This window comes from Myodes glareolus, chromosome 24 (genome assembly GCF_982192425.1).
Source record: "Myodes glareolus chromosome 24, mMyoGla1.1, whole genome shotgun sequence".
NCBI classification, from domain to species: domain Eukaryota; kingdom Metazoa; phylum Chordata; class Mammalia; order Rodentia; family Cricetidae; genus Myodes; species Myodes glareolus.
In genome coordinates, this window is record NC_142049.1 from 1211158 (window position 1) to 1229563 (window position 18406).

The 18406-nt window shown below is 51.6% G+C and overlaps 1 protein-coding gene across 2 annotated transcripts in view; it reads right to left on the minus strand.

Moving 5' to 3' along the window:
• Gdpd5 (glycerophosphodiester phosphodiesterase domain containing 5) overlaps nt 1–18406 on the minus strand; it is a 77064-nt gene that overhangs the window by 5029 nt on the left and 53629 nt on the right. For both annotated transcript variants that reach the window (XM_048435059.3, XM_048435060.3), the window contains exons 5-14: nt 15733–15826; nt 15011–15070; nt 8577–8675; nt 8211–8304; nt 7652–7797; nt 4238–4320; nt 2860–3010; nt 2037–2255; nt 1426–1583; nt 1008–1155 (exon numbers count right to left, since the gene is read on the minus strand). In XM_048435059.3, coding sequence (XP_048291016.1) covers nt 1008–1155; nt 1426–1583; nt 2037–2255; nt 2860–3010; nt 4238–4320; nt 7652–7797; nt 8211–8304; nt 8577–8675; nt 15011–15070; nt 15733–15826 — 1252 coding nt within the window. The remainder of the gene's footprint in view (nt 1–1007; nt 1156–1425; nt 1584–2036; nt 2256–2859; nt 3011–4237; nt 4321–7651; nt 7798–8210; nt 8305–8576; nt 8676–15010; nt 15071–15732; nt 15827–18406) is intronic.

The window sequence follows — 18406 nt, forward strand, 5'->3', positions numbered from 1 at the left end:
ATGGGCACTTTTCTTTTCTTTCTTTCTTTCTTTCTTTCTTTCTTTCTTTCTTTCTTTCTTTCTTTCTTTCTCTCTTTCTCTCTTTTTTTTTTTTTTTTCGAGACAGGATTTCTCTGTAGCTTTGGAGCCTGTCCTGGAACTAGTTCTTGTAGACCAGGCTGGCCTCGAACTCACAGAGATCCACCTGCCTCTGCCTCCCGAGTGCTGGGATTAAAAGCCTGCACCACCACCCCCCCCAGCTGAGGGGCACTCCACAGGGAACTGAAATCTCAAACACACACACTTCCGCCACCTGCCTACGTGCTATTTCAAGTCACCGTAGAGTGTGGGAGGTATTTAAGAACCATGGACAGGTAAGAGCTGGAAAGTGGGCTCTTTCAGGCTTGGCAGGGGTCATGATGAGTCAATCAGCCTAAAGCCCACTGCCCAGGCCTCCATAGCTTCCTGTCCATGACTGAGGTCTTCTTCAGGCCTTGCCCACACCTCTTTTTACCACCTGTAACCTAGCTCTGACTGGCCAACACTACAGCCCTCTTAGCTATGGAGCCTTCTCTCTCCCTGTCTTTGTGTCTTCAGGGACACGGCGGGGGAGCTTCTGCCTCGCTCCTGGGGTTACCTCTGGGCCAGGGATGGGAGCTCAACTGGCCTCAGGAGCTCCATGACTGACCCCACATACTTCTCATGGTCCTTTGAGTAGACCTGGCCTGTCCGCAGCCTCTTTGTAGAATAATTTCCCTTTAAAACCAAATCTAACAAGTAGCCCATGACTCAGGGAGCTGTCAACTTCTTGAGTGTTGGTCGCTGGGCAATGTGATCTTCCCATGGGTCAGGCCCATGGTCTCCAGCCTTCAGTGCAGAACTCAGAGGTTGTGACAATTCCATTCTGACTTAGCCTATAGTTGCCTTCTCATCCCGACATACCATGAATGCCACCATCCCAGGGGGAGAACCCTTGCAGTGACAGATATCCCATACTAGGCCCTCAGGCCACACAATCTCCAACTCACCATGATCCAGAGTGGAGAAGGCACCCGAGAAAGGGTATGGGTGTTGTCAGAAGTGACAGATGGAACCCCGGCACACCACAGCAGGGAGAAGAGCCACGGTGCGTTGACGGTGTAGAGGTTCACACTCAGGTTCCAGGATGCATAGTCCCTGGGCAGGGGGCAGAGGCTGGTCAGCTGCCTTGCTACCTGAGCTGGGGGAGCACCCCTAACAGACTGTCCCCTTCACGGTCACCCAGGAGGATGATGTGTCTGTGTCCATGCTCACAGGACAAGCCCAGTTCTGCCTTGTACTTCCCATCTCACGTCTGAAACCTGTGTGTTCTGCCCTGTGCCCACATGTGCTAGGTGGAGGATTAAAACTGGGGGATACACCATCCCTCCTCCTCCAGGGGCACCTGGGGTGACACTGGGCAGGCACCTGAGCTCCTGGTGGGACACCTGAGTGTAGCGAAGGTTCAGTTTCTGGATGTGACCTCTCCGTAGACTGGCGATGGCTTCTTTAGACCCAGATGTCTGCTGGAAGCCGGGAGCCATCTTCCGAACTAGAGGCCTCTGCCTGTTAGGCAGCCACATGATCTGCCGGGCGGAGACAGGGTGGTCAGGCCTCTCTTTTTCAGACTTGGGGTGAGGGCCCTAGTCCTCCTAGATCCCTCAAGGGTCAAAGAGAGTCCTTTCCACAGTAATGGAGCCCACAGCGAACAACTCAATCAGTTTCCCTGGTCAAGACAAGATGGGCAACCCCACCCTCCACCCTGACCACAGTCAACAGCATCTAGAGAACTATGCGTCACAGAGGGACTTCAGTTTCCCAAAGTGTTACACCTCAGTGATTCGGGACACATTCCACGGAAGTAACAGGGAACACAGGCACTCCCTCCAACTCCTCTGAGCTATTGAAAGCACTTATTGGGACTCTTTCCTGTCCCCAGAATGGACCAGTCAGGAAAAGAAGGTGCACATAGCCCTCTTTTACAAACAGGGAAGCCGAAGTTTGGAGAGGGGCAGGTAGGGTCACGGACAGGGCTTCACCTGGTGCTGTGGGAATCCTGAATGCAGCACAGCCTCCAGCGTGATGTTTAGGAAGCTGCCACGGTACGGGTGGTCGCGGGGCGGGTCTCGAAGGTTGAGCAGCAGTGTGGCGTTACCCTTGGCGAGTTCCAGGAGCTCCGCCAGGCTGCAGATGGACTGGTTCTGGATCTCCCTGTGGTCTGAGGGTGATAGGGAGCTGGCTGTCCAGAAGGGGTCAGTCTGGCAGAGACAGGGACATACACGGCTGTCACCAGCCCTTTGGAGCTTTCAAACACCTTCCTGGTGATAGAGCATGGAGAACCAGGACAGCCAGTCACTGTTGGTATGTCGGTGATTAATGGCTGTGGCCCAGTAGGGGTCTGAGGAACGCCTAACCTTCTTCTCAGTGGCTCCCACCGGCTTCCCAAGAGAACCCTTGGCTTGGAGTCAATCCAGTGTGGTCTTGAGTCTATTATGTAGCCAAGGATGACCTTGAACTCCTGATCATTTTTGTCTCCATTTCTAGTGCTGGGGTGATGTTACCCTACCAAGTTTATGGGGTGCTGCTGGGGATTGAACCCAGGGATTGGTCCATGCTAGGCAAGCACTCCACCAACTGAGTTACACCCCAAGCCCTAGAGACACGGCTTCAACAATTAAGGATCAGCATCCTTGAGAGGGAAAGCCAACAGACCAGAGAACCCTTAATAAGCAGTGATAGTCACGGGGTCTGGATGCAAGAGCCCAGAGGGGATTGCTGGCTAGCCTGGCTAGGGTCATCTGAGCTGATGGCCACCTGCCTCCTTCTTTAGGAGCCTTCCATGTTTCCCATGCCTAGGCAGACCTTGAGGAACCACTGGCCAGCGTTGAGCCTCTGCAGGACAGTCCAGTTGAGCATGGCAGCAGGCCTCCGGGCGAGCTCTGGAAACACCTGCTCCACATTGGTGGTCCGCCTCAGGGTGGTGTCATGCAGGAGAAAGGGCACACCATCCAGGCTGCAGGAGAGGGTCACTGTCACCACCCATGCAGAGTGACCACCTGCCCCCCAATCACAACCCTCCCTACTCCCTACCCTCAAAGGACACAACTGTCCTGTTCACACGTCAACTACAGAGTCCTTGACTACATGGGGCAGTGGGAACCTCAAAAGGTTCAAGGGACAAGTCCTTTGACTCTCTGTGAAGGTCGAGTGGGGAAGACAGTTGAGGGGAGGGCTGGGGAGAGTGGGTCTGTTCCTTTAGCAATGATAGAAGGTAAGTACTGCCTCTCTTTAATGGGGGAAATGGAGGCTCAGCAGGAAACACTTATCTTAAGGTCTGTGGCCACTAAGTGGTGGACCTGGCCTCAAACCAAGCCCTCAAAATGCTGTATTGATGACAGTGCCAGCACAGGTTCCTTATCACCCCACTAGGGCTGGCCATAGTGTAGGACAACATAGGGCACTGTGGTTCCCGCTCCCCAAGGCATTTTTTCAGTCCTGCCAGAGAGGTGTGATGTGTACAATCTATGCTGTCCACAATGGGAGTGCTGACCTCACATAAATGGTGTAACTGTTTATTGTACACCCCGTGGAATAGTATTTGGTGGCCCTACCTTCTCCTCTCCTCGGGGGTAAGGAGATAGGTCGGTGTGGGTTTCCCCATCATTTAAACAAACACATACATTGTATCTATGGATGAAAATGTGCACATCACTTCTGTATGGGCTCTTTTTGCTTTGTTTTTTGAGACAGGGTTTCTCCACTTAGCTCTGGCTGTCCTGGAACTCAATCTACAGACCTACAGACCAGGCTGGCCTCGAACTCACAGAAATTCACCTGCCTCTGCCTCCCGAGTCCTGGGATTAAAGGTGTGGGTCACCACCGCCCGGCTTCTGTACAGTCTCATAGCCAGCATTATTGTCATTGTATTCTCTGTACCTTGCTTCCCTTAGCCAAGCATTTGCATTCTGCTTGGCAGAGAAACACAGATCTAACTCTTCTTCTAATGTGTCTATGGCAGGGCTCCAGGTCCCCACACCTAAACCTGACCCGGATAGGAATTTGTTCTTTATATTCTGGAGTCTGGCACCAAACTCATTTGTTGCCTGACTGTTGTGAATCACCTAAGCCTCTGCCCTCCCATCGCTAAGGCAGGGACAGGAGGGTTTTACCCAGAGACCCAAATGCAGACGCTGTGGGGAGGAAAAGAGGGGTCGCCACTGTCCTTCTCCGCCATGCCAACCTGATGGTGACGTCAGCTTGCAGCCCGTACAGCTTCTGCTCCAGGGCCTTCCGGAAGGACATCAGCGTGTGTTCTGGAGCCAGCTGGAGAGAAAATGGTGGTGAGGGTGGAGCGAGGGTACCTAATGACCCTTCCCCAGCCAGTGGATGGTCTTCCCTGCTGGGAGGTCTGCTTCCCACCTGTCTCATTTGCTGTGGGAGTAGGAACCCTGGCAACCACAGAGCTGCTCTGAGACTCATTTTATTATTATTATTATTTTGCATTTATTAGGACATGTGTGCCTCCCAGGGGACTGGGACACAGGCAGCAGTGTGCTGAGCATGAATCATGTAAAACCCAGACACTGCAGGACTAGCAAGCAGTAACTCTGACCATGTTACCCTTGCTGCATTACAGGCACTGAGCAAGACCCTGAAAGCAAATGGCCTTTTCCACAGGCCTGTGGCTCCATGGCAGTCTCGGGCAGGCAGAGACTGAGTGCCTAATTCCTCTGGATTAATCTCAGAGCCCAGTCCTGGTAGAGATCCAGGGACGGGGGAAGGAGAAGAGATGGGGTTTCTGTGGTGTGAGGAGTTTCTTCATTCATTCAGGCATGATAATATTCTCTCCATCTATACACTGGTACATAGACTAAAACCCAGACACGCTTGATGCCCAACTTAATAACGGGCAACCCAGATCAGCCAGATCAGTTCCGGCCATCCTACTGCATGGCCCTGCCTTGCAACCTTCTGCCTTGCAACCTGCAATTCTCCCTCCTAAGGACCCACCCCCTCTTCTGCCTATTGGTGATGTGGGCTCACTGTTCTCTGAGGGCATTTAGCTGGGGTGTGAGATTTCAAGTCTTTTTCCGAGTCCAGGCAGAGTAAATCGCCATGCCTCTTCCTACCACTAGGGGTCAGCACCAAACCAGAGATTGAATTTAGACCGGGCTACTCCAAAGGCTGGTAATCAGTTGAGAAGTCCACATGAACACACACTTCCTTAGCCTGGACAAGCACAAAATAAAGACCCCCAACCAGGCATGGTGGCACACACGGGTAACCTCAACACTCAGGAGGGTGAGACAGAGGTTTGTGAGTTCCAGGCTATTCTGGGATGCACCCTGAGCGCCCGTCTCAAAAATGAAACAACAGACAAAAAGAGCAAGCCACCACAAGGATGCAAGCAGCCAAATGCACAGCTTGGGAGGCTGTCTAGTGACAGCTTTGTCAACAGATAAACAGCATGAAGAAGAAGGGGGTGTCACAGAATAAGAGGCACCGAGGAGACATGTGTCAAGCAGATGGCTTGCGTGATGTCATCTAGAGCCTGATTTTAAGAAATCTGTACTACAAAAAGATATTTTGGGAGACAATAAAGGAAAAATTAAACTATGATATTAGGTCATGTTAAATAATTGTTACTCTGGGACTGGAGAGATGGCTCTGAAGTTAAGAGCGCTGGCTGCTCTTCCAGAAGACTTGGTTGGATTCCCAGCACACACGTGGCAACTCACACACAATTCCATCCAGTCCCAGGGGATCTGGCACCCTTTTCAGACAAAACAACCATACACATAAAAATGAAAATACTTTAAAAATTGTTAATCTGGTGGGGTGTTATAGTTATGCCAAATTATGCAAAACAACCATACACATAAAAATGAAAATAAGTACTTTAAAAATTGCTAATTTGGTGGGGGTGTTATAATTATCATTATGCAAATGTGTACATGTGTGTGTCTGTACATGTATGTGCATGCACACGCCAGTGTGTCTATGTGGAAGTTACAGGACAGCTTTATAGAGTGAGCCCTCTTCTCTCTTTATGTGGGTTCCAGGGGTTGCACTCAGAGGTCAGGCTTTCAGGACAAGTGCTTTCCCAGACTGCACAGCCATCCCGCCCCAGCCTGCCGTTTGTCTTTAAGCCCTTATGTTCTGGGCATGGTGGCTCACACCTGCAATCCCAGCACTCAGGAGGCAGAGGCAGGAAGATTGGTAGTAGTTTAAACCCAGCTTGTCTCAAGCAAGTAGATCAACCCAAAACAGAAAGTCCTTCTGTGTTGGAGATACACCCTAAAGCATCCACGGATGATCCAGTCTGATATCTAGGATTTGCCTCACTACAGCAGAAAAGCAAAAAACAAAAACAGGACACCAGAGAGGCAGGAACAGCACGCTGTTACAACGCATGGAAGGCGGTAATGGAGTCACTGTCACACGGTACAGCATAGTATTTTTCCACTTGGTGTACATCTTAATTTTTTTTTTAAACTGAGACCGCTTCGCTTCCTTTTCCCCTGTCCTGCAGGGGCTGGACCCACCTGGGAAGGTTGGGTTTTAACTTCTCTTCAAAGTAGCAATAGCCCAAACTGGGCTTCAAAGGGGCTGGTGATCCCCACAACACACATAGGTAGCAAACTGAACCTCTGATCAGATTCCGTTGGCTGTCCCTAGGAGGTACCAGGCTCAGCGCCAGCATGGGGTTCGATGGGAGGGTCCAGTTCAGAAGCACAGGCTGTGAGTGTTTCTACAAAATAATGCCTGAACCAGGGAAGGGTTTTCAGGTGGAGTTGCAGACCCAGCAGACATTTTGTGGTGTGTGTGTGTGTGTGTGTGTGTTACATGTGTACGCACGAGTGTGTAGTGGTCAGAGGTTGATGCTGGTATCTTCTTCTATCCCCCTCCACCTTACTGTACACTGAGCTGGGGTCTCTTCCTTGAACCTAGAACTCACCTATTGAGCCCAACTGCCTGGAGTTCTGATTCTACCCTGGAATGCTGAGATGGTGAAGCCCTGCCTCTATTGCAAGCCCCAGGAACCAACAGGACTCTGGCACTCTGTCTGTCTCATTTCTCCTATGGGGGCGCTTGGCACCTCAGGGGTGCATCCCGGCACTGATCTGGACTTTGTTCCTTCCTCCCCCTGGAGTCAACTGTCTTCCCTTAAGTGGTTTAGAACTGGGATCTTCGGCCTCAGACTTGGCCTTAGCCCCAAGGTCACTTGCTTACAACTCTTCTGGGCTCCATAAGCCAAGGGCTGGCAGTGTAGGGCGGGAGGCTAAGACCCTTTGGTGTCTCTAGGGCTTCTGATAAGCATTTGACTGTTCTTTCCTTTTCTTTCTTTCTTCTTTCTTTCTTTCCTTTTTTTTTTTTTTGAGATGGGGGTTTCTCTGTAGCTTTGGAACCCGTCCTGGAAACTAGCTCTTCTAGACCAGGCTGGCGCTTTTGACTTTTGTAGCAGAAGCCTTTTGGGCTCTCTTCAGGATCCATGCCCACCCAGGGTCTCAAGCCTTCTCCTTAGCCCTTCCCACACACTCTCGAGGGGGCGTCATGCAGCCCTATTGCTCTGTGATCACAGACATTGCATTCATTACTCAGGGTCCTCCCCTGCAAAGGCTGCTGCCCAGTCCCACCCTCTGGGGGCACTCACCATGGGGGCGCCCCGATGGCCAATGAGGGCAGGCTTAGGGCCCAGGTCCTTTTTCTCCATGATGCAGGGGGAGGAGATGGTGAGGGGGATCAGGTAGAGGGTGAAGACCACAGCGAAGAAGGTACAAAGAACGGTGACCTGAGAGGCTGTAGACACAAGCAGTGGGGACTTCCGGTGAGTCATCTTTGCAACCCTCACCAGTCCCAACCAGGCCTAGTTGGCCAGAGGACTTCCGGTGAGTCACCTGTGCAGCCCTCACCAGCCCCAACCAGGCCTAGTTGGCCAGATTGGAATGCAGAACTTGAAGCTCTTGAGAGGAAGCGAACCCTACCTATGACATATGCACACATGTACCCACAGATATGGGGACTTGGTGGAGGAATCCGGTGCCACTTTTGGGAGCATCTACAAACCACCTAGAGCTGGCCCCCGTGCTGAGCACAAAGGCCTCACCTCATGCCCAGGCCACCCAGGTAGAGAGTCCCAGTAGGGATGGCCTAAGCAGGCTTTGGAGTTTGTGAAGGTCAGGATGGGTGGACCCTCTTCAGGGGATACTCACAAGACCGCTCTGCACGGGCAAACTGTCCTGCTACGATCCAGGAGAGTGCAGTGATGGCCACCAGGGCCCCTATGTGCAGGAATGGTGCTGTGCCCTGTGTGTGAGGAGAGGCAGGAGGGACCGGGGACTCAAAGACAGGTCCAGACTCTCAGGCCACCAACATAATGCTGACTGTCTCTACCTACAAGACAGGTAAATCCTGTCTCCATTTGTCGGCTGAGGGAGGACTCTGGGAATTCTGCTATGGGGAAATCCCTCCCTGCTCCTTGCTGAGCCTTGGTGTGGAGAAACGAGAGTGGAGAAGGTATTGCCTATTGCAAGGGTCCTGGGGAAGCAACGTCCCTATCCCTAACCCACCTCACTCACCTGCAGAGAGATCAGCAGTACCTCCCATTCGTCTTCCCACAGCTGGGCCACGGCTGACATGGCCACCACCGTGGAGGCCAGGATGACTACCAGCACCATCTGGAAAAGGGAGGTACCAGATGGGAGGGTCACGGCAGGAGTGGGGAACTTGTGATTGGGAGAGGAGAGGAGGAAAAGAAGAGAAAGAAAACAGAAGTGCACACAGGCCAGTGATGGCGCATGCCTTTAATCCTAGCGCTGGGGAAGCAGAGGCAGGCGGATCTCTGACTTCGAGGTCAGCCTGGTCTACAGGAGTGCATTCTAGGACAGTAAGGGTTACACAGAGAAACTCTGTCTCAAAACAAAACCAGAACCAAAGCCAACAACGAAAACCAAAAGAAGTTCACACACGGAGCAAGGAAGAAGAGGGAAGGAGAGAGCCTAGGACGGGTTGAAGGCAGCAGGGGTAACGAGAGAAGAGCTGTGCAGGGAGGGGCTGGGATCAGACGAGGGGGCCCTCCAGCAAGAGCAGATGCTCACGGTGTTGTCTGCTACACCGGCTGCCTGAGTCTCCTGCATCTGGCTGTGTTCTTCTTGTTCTTAGGTAGCCTTAAACTCCTGATCCTCCTGCAGCCACTTCCCTGGGCAGTGCAGGTTTGCAGGTTTGCACCACCACGTTTATGCTATGCTGGAGACTGAACTCAGGGTCTTGTGCACGCTAGGTACAGACACACTACCAATCGAGCTACATCCCCAGCCGACTTCTAATATGTTCCACAGGAAGTGGGGTGCACAGCTGTCATGAGCATATCAAGGTATCCCTTGAGCATATCCCTTCAGGGATAGAGATCTGTGGTGACAGACAGCTCCCGAAACCCCAAACTAAGCAAGACTAAGCTAGGGTTCCTTGCTTCTGTCCTCTCTGGAGCCCTGGAACTCTTCACGGTCCCCCTGCTCCTGTCTGTGGCCACGGAGACAGCAGGAGCCTCTGAAGAGTGCATTCTGAAGACATCTTATTACAACAGGAGGCCGCCAGCGGAAGTTCTTGCAATAAAACTGATTCCCCAGAATCCTGATACAATTAAAATTTCATCACTGTTTTTACAGCTGCTGTTACGTTACCCATCATGCTTGGCAGCATTGTTGGACATTCAGAGAGGGAATTTCCTCTCCATGGTGTCCTTCGGTCAGAGGGATAACACAGGCTCACATCGTGACCCCTCCAAAACCTTGCCCAGGAGTACCTGGAGGCCTGGAGTAGACCTGAACTCAGCCTTGGCATTTCTGTCGTTTTTGGCTATGATGGCAACGTAGAAACGCATTCATTCATTCATTCATTCATTCATCCACTCATTCAATGCGAGTCTTGCCTGTGTGCTGAGACCCAAGAAAAGCCAGACTCCAGCCCTGTTGATTGACCTCTTGGCAGGTCCCTGGGGTCCCCACACCTGAGTCACACTCCTGGCTCTGTGGCATTGGAGGCGGGTAACAATTTCAGGGAACTTCTCTGAGCTGGAATGCGGGGACGGGGGTGAGTGCCTCCCTGGGAGGGGTTGGGGACATAAATGAGGACATGCAAGCCAAGTGCTTTGTACAGTAGCTGCTATGAAGAGGAAATGAGTATTCGGATGTGACGGCCACCACTCTGAGTCATTGTCACCGAAACGGGGTAACAGAGAGGCACGAACGAAGCACCCGGGAAAGCGCCCGTCACGTACAGTAAACACTCGAGAGACACTGCTTGGTGCTGTGACCACAGACACACGGCGTCTGGCATACAGGAAGTTCTCAAACGTGCCTTTCTAGAGAGCAGCTGGAAGGACAGAACTAGCTAGCTGCAAGGAAGAACTGTCACATGCACTAGCTGCTGGAGAACACCCTGTACGCAGTCAGTGCTGCTGGGGTGTCCATGGGGTCCAGCAAGCACCAGCCCGGCTCAGCCACACCCGTGGGCAGGCAGAGTCTGGGCTTCGGCCTGGGTGGTTGATAGAGCCCTCCTGGGTACCAGCCTTGGACTACAGCATAGCCCCCTGGGATTGAGGAATTAGCTCCACAGAGCAGGGGCAGGTCAGTGCTCAGCGTACACCATCACTGCTAGGGAAATAGAAGCTATGACAACACCCGTAAGAAGAGGCCTGAGATGGCTCTGAGTGGTGACCGGGCACGAAGGTCATCTCACAGAGGGCCCTTCGGCTTGCCACAAAGCAGCTCCCCCCGTATCTTGACTTCCCTCATTCCCCAGACCCCTAAACTTCTCCTGGGGATCCCTCACAGGCCTGAGTTCTGGGCCATAGGACTCTCTGGGGTCAGATGGCTCCTTCCCTGCCCATTCCTAAGTCCTTCTACCCTCCCCTCCTGGGGACTCAGGGGATCCAGGGACTCTAAACACAGTCCAGGATTAAGCTGTCCCATAAAACTGTCATCTTCAAAGCAATATGACCTTGGCATAGAACCAGAGAAATAAATGAGAGCCAAGTTCAGAAAGAGTTCTAAATGCATTAAAGGAATGTAATGGCATCTCAGTTTGGAGTGTTGTGCAGGGGAGACGGCTGGGGACACTGGGAAGCATCTTCAGCAAGCTTGGCAAGATCACACTAGGCCCCAAAATAACTTCCAAAAGATTAACGAACATTTAAATGTCAAAAAAAGTAACACTATATAATTACCCAGTGATATCATAGAAAGATTCTCATAACATCTTGGAGTGGGAAGGACCTTTCTAAGTCTGATCTAACACCCAAGGGGCATAAAAAGAGATGACAGAGTCAAGTTTTTGCTATTGTTGGTTTTTTGTTTGTTTGGTTGGTTTTGGTTTTTCAAGACAGGGATTCTCTGTGTAGCTCTGAAGCCTGTCCTAGAACTCACTCTGTAGACTAGGCTGGCCTCGAACTCACAGAGATCCTCCTGCCTCTGCCTCTCGAGTGCTGGGATTAAAGGTGTGCACTACCACCGCCTTTATTTTGTTGTTGTTGTTTGTTTTGTTTTGTTTTTGTTTTTTGAGACAGATTTCTCTGTGTAACAGTTCTAACTATTCTGGCACTTGCTCTAGAGACCAGGCTGGCCTCAAACTCCCAGAGATCTACCTGCCTCTGTCTTCCAAGTTCTTGGATTAAAGGTGTGTACCTCCTCACCCAACCAGATTCAAGTATTTTTTTTAAGAATTATAAAAAGAAATTCCAAGGCACAAATACAATAAACAAAGTCAAAAAATGAATGACAAACTGGGAAAAATCTAAATTATCTGTAGTTCATCATTCAAAGGATCCTCAGATCTACAAGGAACTCTGTTAAAAATTAACAAGCAGATGAAACACCGAGTCTCAGTGAGCAGAGGGGAAACACAGACTGCGACCTTGCAGACAGACAACAGTCAAGGAATCAGCCCACAGCTGTGGGTGAGGGGATCCTGCTGTCCCAAACATGTACTGCCTAGAGAGCATGGGTTGGTTCAGTGTGGCAAAGAGGGCATTTGGCAAGATCAAGATTCTGAAAGTAGGGCTGGAGAGATGACTCAGAGGTTAAGAGCATTGCCTGCTCTTCCAAAGGTCCTGAGTTCAATTCCCAGCAACCACATGGTGGCTCACAACCATCTGTAATGGGGTCTGGTGCCCTCTTCTGGCCTGCAGGCATACACACAGACAGAATATTGTATACATAATAAATAAATAAATATTTTAAAAAAAAGATTCTGAAAGTAGCCAGGCAGTGGTGGTGCACGCCTTTAATCCCAGCACTCGGGAGGCAGAGGCAGGAGGATCTCTGTGAATTCGAGGCCAGCCTGGTCTACATAGAGAGTTCTAAGAGGCTACCTAGTGAGATGCAGTCTCAAAATAACAACAAAAGAAAAGATAAAAAGGAAAATGCATGATATTATTTTCTCCCGGATCACAGCCCTGGAAAAGAATTGAAACCCACTGGGTGTTAACAGAAGCCGTAGAGGTCCCTAGAGAATGAAGGGACAAGAACAAGTGTTAGGAATCCTTGAGCATGGTCTTCCTGCATCCAAGAAAGGCTCCTCACTTTCTAAAGAGCGGGCAAGAGTGAGGTGAACTGTGTGTGTAGGGGAGAACGGGAGGGCACTGCAGAGATCGTGCAGCACTTAAGAGCACCAGTGTTTAGTTCCCAACACCCACGCGGCAGCTCACAACAGTCTGTAATTTCAGTTCCAGGGACTCCGGCGCCCTCTTTCTGGCCTCTGCAAGCATTGCATACATGTGGTATACTTAGATAAATGCCGGCAAAACACCTGTGCTCATAAAATAAAATCCATTTAAAGAAAAAGGGACATCAGTGAGATGGCTCAGCAGGTAAAGGTGCCTGATGCCAAGGCTGCTGCCCTGGATTTGATCCCCAGGACCCACATGGTGGGAGAGAAGAACCAACTTCAAAAAGGTGACCTTTGACCTCCACATACGTGCTGTGCACACACACACATGCAAACACGCACACACGCATTCATGCACACACGCACACACACACACACACACACACACACACACACACACCAGGGAGGGTAATTAAAATAAAAAGGGAGTGTATATAGGAAAATTTTCATTGAGCATGATTTTCTTCATGTCTGAATTATTGGTCACATAAAAAATGAGTTAAGATAAAGCAAGCAGACAAAAGTACTAAGGATTCCTTAAATATGTATGTAGAATTTCCAGGCCCTGGTAAATATCCAGAGTGTGGGAAATCAGTCCAGCCTGGATCAGCGCTGTCTGACAGGCCCTTCTGCCTCAAGATCTCACAGGACAGGATCATGGGAAGAGAACCGGCCCAGAGCAGGACACAGGTTAGCTGAGGGACCCTGCATGGAGCCTCCAGATCTGCCTAGCTCTATAGAACTGCAGGCTTCTCTCCCTTAGGATCAAGCACATGTGACTTGACCTGCTGGAAGCCAGGCAGAGCCCCAGGAGGTGACAGAGTATGTGCCCCATCCCCAGGTGCCAGCTGGTACCCTCTTTCAAGTGTTAGCTATGTAGTTAAGAGAAGAAAGGACCTCTGCCGGGGATGCAGGGGGGCACTGGCAGGGGCAGGGAGGGTGCTGAGGAAGTCCTAGAGCTGTCCTCAGGAGAGAGTTACCAATGGGGACTGTTCCCTTGTTCTCTTCATCCCTGCAAGACCTTGGCCACCGAAGCCTGGTTCCCAAGGTGCCCCCCACTGTTCACAGACATCTCCCATTCCACATACCAAACCCATGTTCATAGGTGCCCTGTCTCCCTCTTTCTGTCTTCTATTAGTTGGGTTCATCTCAAGGGTCCTGTTTGTTTCCAGGCATTTCTGCCCCTTCTTAGATGGTGTGTTTACTCCTAGCCATGCTCTGGAAAAGAGATGGCCTACTCCTCCCTCTACACCGTGGGGCTCCTAGAAGGGAAGACTCTATCTTGGCAAGGACTGGCTCAGTCCTATGGCCCCGTTCAAGCAGAGCAGGCATTAACAACCTACGCTCAGCAAATGTGTGCGTGTATGTGTGTGCGCGCGCATGTGTATGTGTGCATGTGTGTGTGTGCATGTGTATGTGTGTGCATGTGTATATGTGCTTGTGTATGTACATGTGTGCGTGCATGCGTGTGTGCATGCACACGTGTATATGTGCATGTGCGTGTGTGTGCATGTGTGTATGTGCGTGTGTATGTACATGTGTGCATGCATGTGTGTGTATGCACATGTGTATATGTGCATGTGTGTGTATGTGTGTGTGTGTGTGTGTGTGCATGCGTGCGTGTGAATGAGAGTCTGGAGCTAACACTGTGGGCAGCAGGGAAGCAATCAGTGCCCATTTAGTCTTCAAGGAGCAGAGCACCAGATTAGAGTGGGATAGGATCCAGAGCTGATCAAAACTGCTAACACAAATGTTCTAAGATGCATCTGGGAGAGAGACGCTGCCGTCAGGGCTGGGGGTAGACCCTCGATTGGGACACAAGCTGCACAGGAAACGGGCTCGAAGAGAACGTGAGCAAATGAGGGCCAGAGAAAGGGGCTCAAAGCCAAGGAAAGGTGGGCGTACTACGGGATGGGAACGAAGTCTCCCGCAGCAGACGCTGAGGTGACAAGCCCATGGCGGCAGCCGAACACCATCAGGACCAGACCAGGACATCGCAGGCACTGTCACTAGAACTCACTGACGCCAGCAGGGAAGGTGGGAGCCAAGCAGAGCTGGTGCTGGCTGGGACATGGCTGCAGGGCTGACCTGAGCCTTGCACTCATGCTGTGAGACCTTAGGCATGTTAGCTAACCTCTCCATTTTTTTTGGTTCCTTGCAAAGCGGAATGTGGCAGAAGGCTGCAAGGGTCAAAGGGGTGAAAGCCAACTGGGCTGGAGGGTGCCTGGCACAGTAAGGGCACAGAGGAATAGGAAGAACAGTCACAGGGGTGACCCAGGGGAGGGACAGCCCAGGCCATTCTCTGCTTCCAGGCTTCTCCTCCTTCCCCAGTAGGGCAACTTCCACTTACCTTGTGCAGCCAGTACAGGTTCATCTGCTGCCCCACAGCGATGTGACAGAGAGCCAGGACCTGGGGAGGGGCCCAGGGGTCAAGCCAAGTGTGACTAGAATGTTTGCCAGCTCTCCAGATGCCCTGCTCCACGGTCTTGCCCTTGGTCTGACCCTAGGCAGGTAGCACACCCTCCCCACAGGCACCAGGAATGCCCAGCCCAGCCCTGTCCCGGCCTGGCCTCCTTCCAGATTACTCCAGGCCTCCAGCCTCCTCTTCTAGGAATCCCCCCGAAAAAGGTCCCTGGGTTTGACACAAAAACTGCCCAACTTAATGCATCAACTGTTTGGGAGATCTAGGCCCTAAGATTCAGAAGCAGACCTGAGCCCTGTCCCCAAGGAGCCCCCAGTGCAGACTGTGGTCAACCTAAGTCTCTCAGTGCGGAGGACATGGCGGGGTAGGCAGCCCAAGCAGTTTCTGATAGGCATCTGTGGCAGGTGCCAAAGTCAGAATGGTTCTTGTTGGCCTGGGGGTGGGGGTGAGAAGGAGCTTCCAGAGAGACAGCTGAAGGAGCCTCGTAAGATGAGACACTCTCCCTTGGAGGACTCGGGCCTCAGACTCAAGCAATGCTCCAGGGGTCTGGGCAGAAGCGGCACCCTCACCCCCTATAGACCAGCACAGGTCACGCCTTCCTCTACTAGGATCAGACTCACAGGAGCCCAAGGGAGCCCCTCCACACATACCAGGAGGCCTGCGATGTATGTGAAGGCTGCAGCTGTGGTCACGAGGATGGGCACGGACCAGTCACTCCAGTAGCCCATGTGGTTGTAGAGGTACCTGGTGGGGAGATAGGGGTAGAGGTCAGACCTCCGCCGGGCCACTGCCCAGTCAAGAAGCTGGGATCATCTTAGGTCTCACGCGGCTGCAGCTGGGGAGCCACAAGCAAGCCCTTCCCGTCCCATAGGGCTATTAGGGTTTTCCCTTATCGCCAGCTATGATTACTTTTGGAGGGCACTCAGAAAGCAAGAGGCAGAAGAGACCAGAATCACTGTTCTGAAAGCCATTAGACTTCATTCCCACTGGCCCCTGCACACACACACATACAGCCCCACACCTATGTGAACATGTGTGAACAGCAGATCTGAGATGAACACCCCACCCCTGCCACCCTCAGGAACATGGTCAATACAGCTCTGAGGGACAATCACACTCTGGGATCTAATCCCCGCACTGTCTCTCGCTGGTTCACAGGACTCTGTGGCAGTGACAGGCATCACGGATTCTAAGAGGCACTCAAATGGCAAAACGTGAAGATGTGGAGCCTAAGAATGGATAAGATGCAACACTCTCATCCACTCACCTGTAGGGTGGGTAAGAGAAAACCCTTCACAGGGCTCCAGTGAATGAAGGGAGGGAGGCGTGCGACAAGGACGTAACAAACTCTCCCTAATAAGAACATCCACTGAGACCAGAGAGAATGCTGAGAAAATGTGATTTTTTTTAAAGCAGCATGTGACTTCTTGGACTCCTATGCCATAGATAACCAGCTTCCCATTAGTGGGACGTCATAGCTTGCAATGATTCACTTCATAAACTCACACGAAAATGAGAAAACAAACACATCTTTTTGCATTTCTGTCTCCCTGGGTTGGGTTGCTATAAACAGAATGGCAGGGCAGAAGGAGTGAACTTCTCAAGGGTCCTGAAGGATGCAGCTTAGCTTCTTGCCAGAATGATGACTCACTCTCAACCTCCTTGTGTGTTTAGGGAAAGAGAGGCTCAGAGGATAAAGTAATTCACTCGGGGTATTAAAGAGTGAGCTAGTGTCAGGACACATAGCAGTAGTCTGCCCGGAGGGGGTGGGGACATCAGGAAGACTCCACAGGCAGGGGCATCTGCCTCCCTGCACCTTCCCAGGGCCCTGTTCCAAGCCTCCTACCACTGGGGCGGGGGGTAACAGATCACAGGCTCTGTTCATCTTATTGTACAACTTGGAAACCGAGGCCCAAAGAAGGCCAGGAATTGGCCCTGGAGGTACTCCTGAAAGGTTTTCTGGTCCCACTGGCCTTTCATGTGTGGTCACGTTGGCAGGAAAGCCTCCAGGATAAACACACACTAGCCTACCAGGTGTGTCCAACCTGCAGCCTGTGGGCCGCATGCATCACAGGACAAACTCTGAGTTTCCGTAAAACATTGCTTGCAACAATCCCACCGTGTAGTTCTCTGGCGTGAATTCTGTCCATGACGGCACTGTGTCTCAATGCCAAAAGGCTGGACACTCCTGGCCCTAGATGGCTCTCCTTGCTAAAGCCCAGCCACTGCTGAACCTTGGTGCAGGAAAGAATCCCAGAAAGTCAAGCGAAGCTCCAGTCTCCCAAGACACAGTTGGCAGGCAAAGGAATTGCAGCTCACAGGCAGGCCTCTGTGGCTGCCTCCCAGACAGGGCTGGCATCTGCTGAGTCTTCCCAATGATAGAGAGCTACTGAGGGTCAAACGGCCACCACTGATCTGTCATCAACTTGCTGTGTGACCTCCCAAAGGCTCTTCTACCCTCTCTGAGCCCTATTTCCTCAGTCTGTCCACGACATGTGTTCTGGACACGGACTGGTTGTATGCCCATGGGTGAATGTCCCTCCTCTGACCTCACTTTGTCCATATATACAGGGCATTTGCTGCTGTCTAGGGATTGCCATTGAAGGCCAGCAAGCAATGTTCTCATGCATCCACAACACTACCCGTGCTTGGGCTGGAGAGATGGCTCAGCGGTTAAGAGCACTGGCTGCTCTTCAAGAGGCCCCCAGTTCAATTCTCAGCACCCACATGTCAGCTAGCAACTGTCTGTACCTTCAGTTCCAGGGCACCTGACACCTTCACACCAATGCACATAAAATGAATCAAAACAAAACAAAACAAAACACCATCCATGCTTTAGACACTTATAAAGATGCATGATTAACTTGTGATATGTGATAGAGACCAGGGCCTGGCTCTAACACATGAGTGAGCCTGGCTCATCCTGCTGGGCTACAGGGCATGTGGAGGCAACAGTAGTGTGTCCTTTACTGTGTTCACTAATGACAGTGGTTCAGTCTGCTGCTTTGGGGAGTGTGACAGTTCATATTGATCGTCAACTTCAGCTCATATTGATTGTCAACTTGACAGAATTTAGAATCACCTAGGAGGCACTGAGGAAGTTTCTAGATTGGCTTAAAAGAGGCAGGGAGGCCTGTCCTAAATGTGGGTGGTGACATGCCATGGGCTGGGGCCCTGGCTTGACCAGAAAGGAGGAGGTAAGGGAGGCACCGGCATTCACTTCTCCCAGTCCTGATGTGGTGTAAGCGGCTGCCTCAAGCTCCTGCGGCCACGACTGACAGAATTGTGGGCCAACGTCAACCCTTCCTTTCTGAAGTTGCTTGT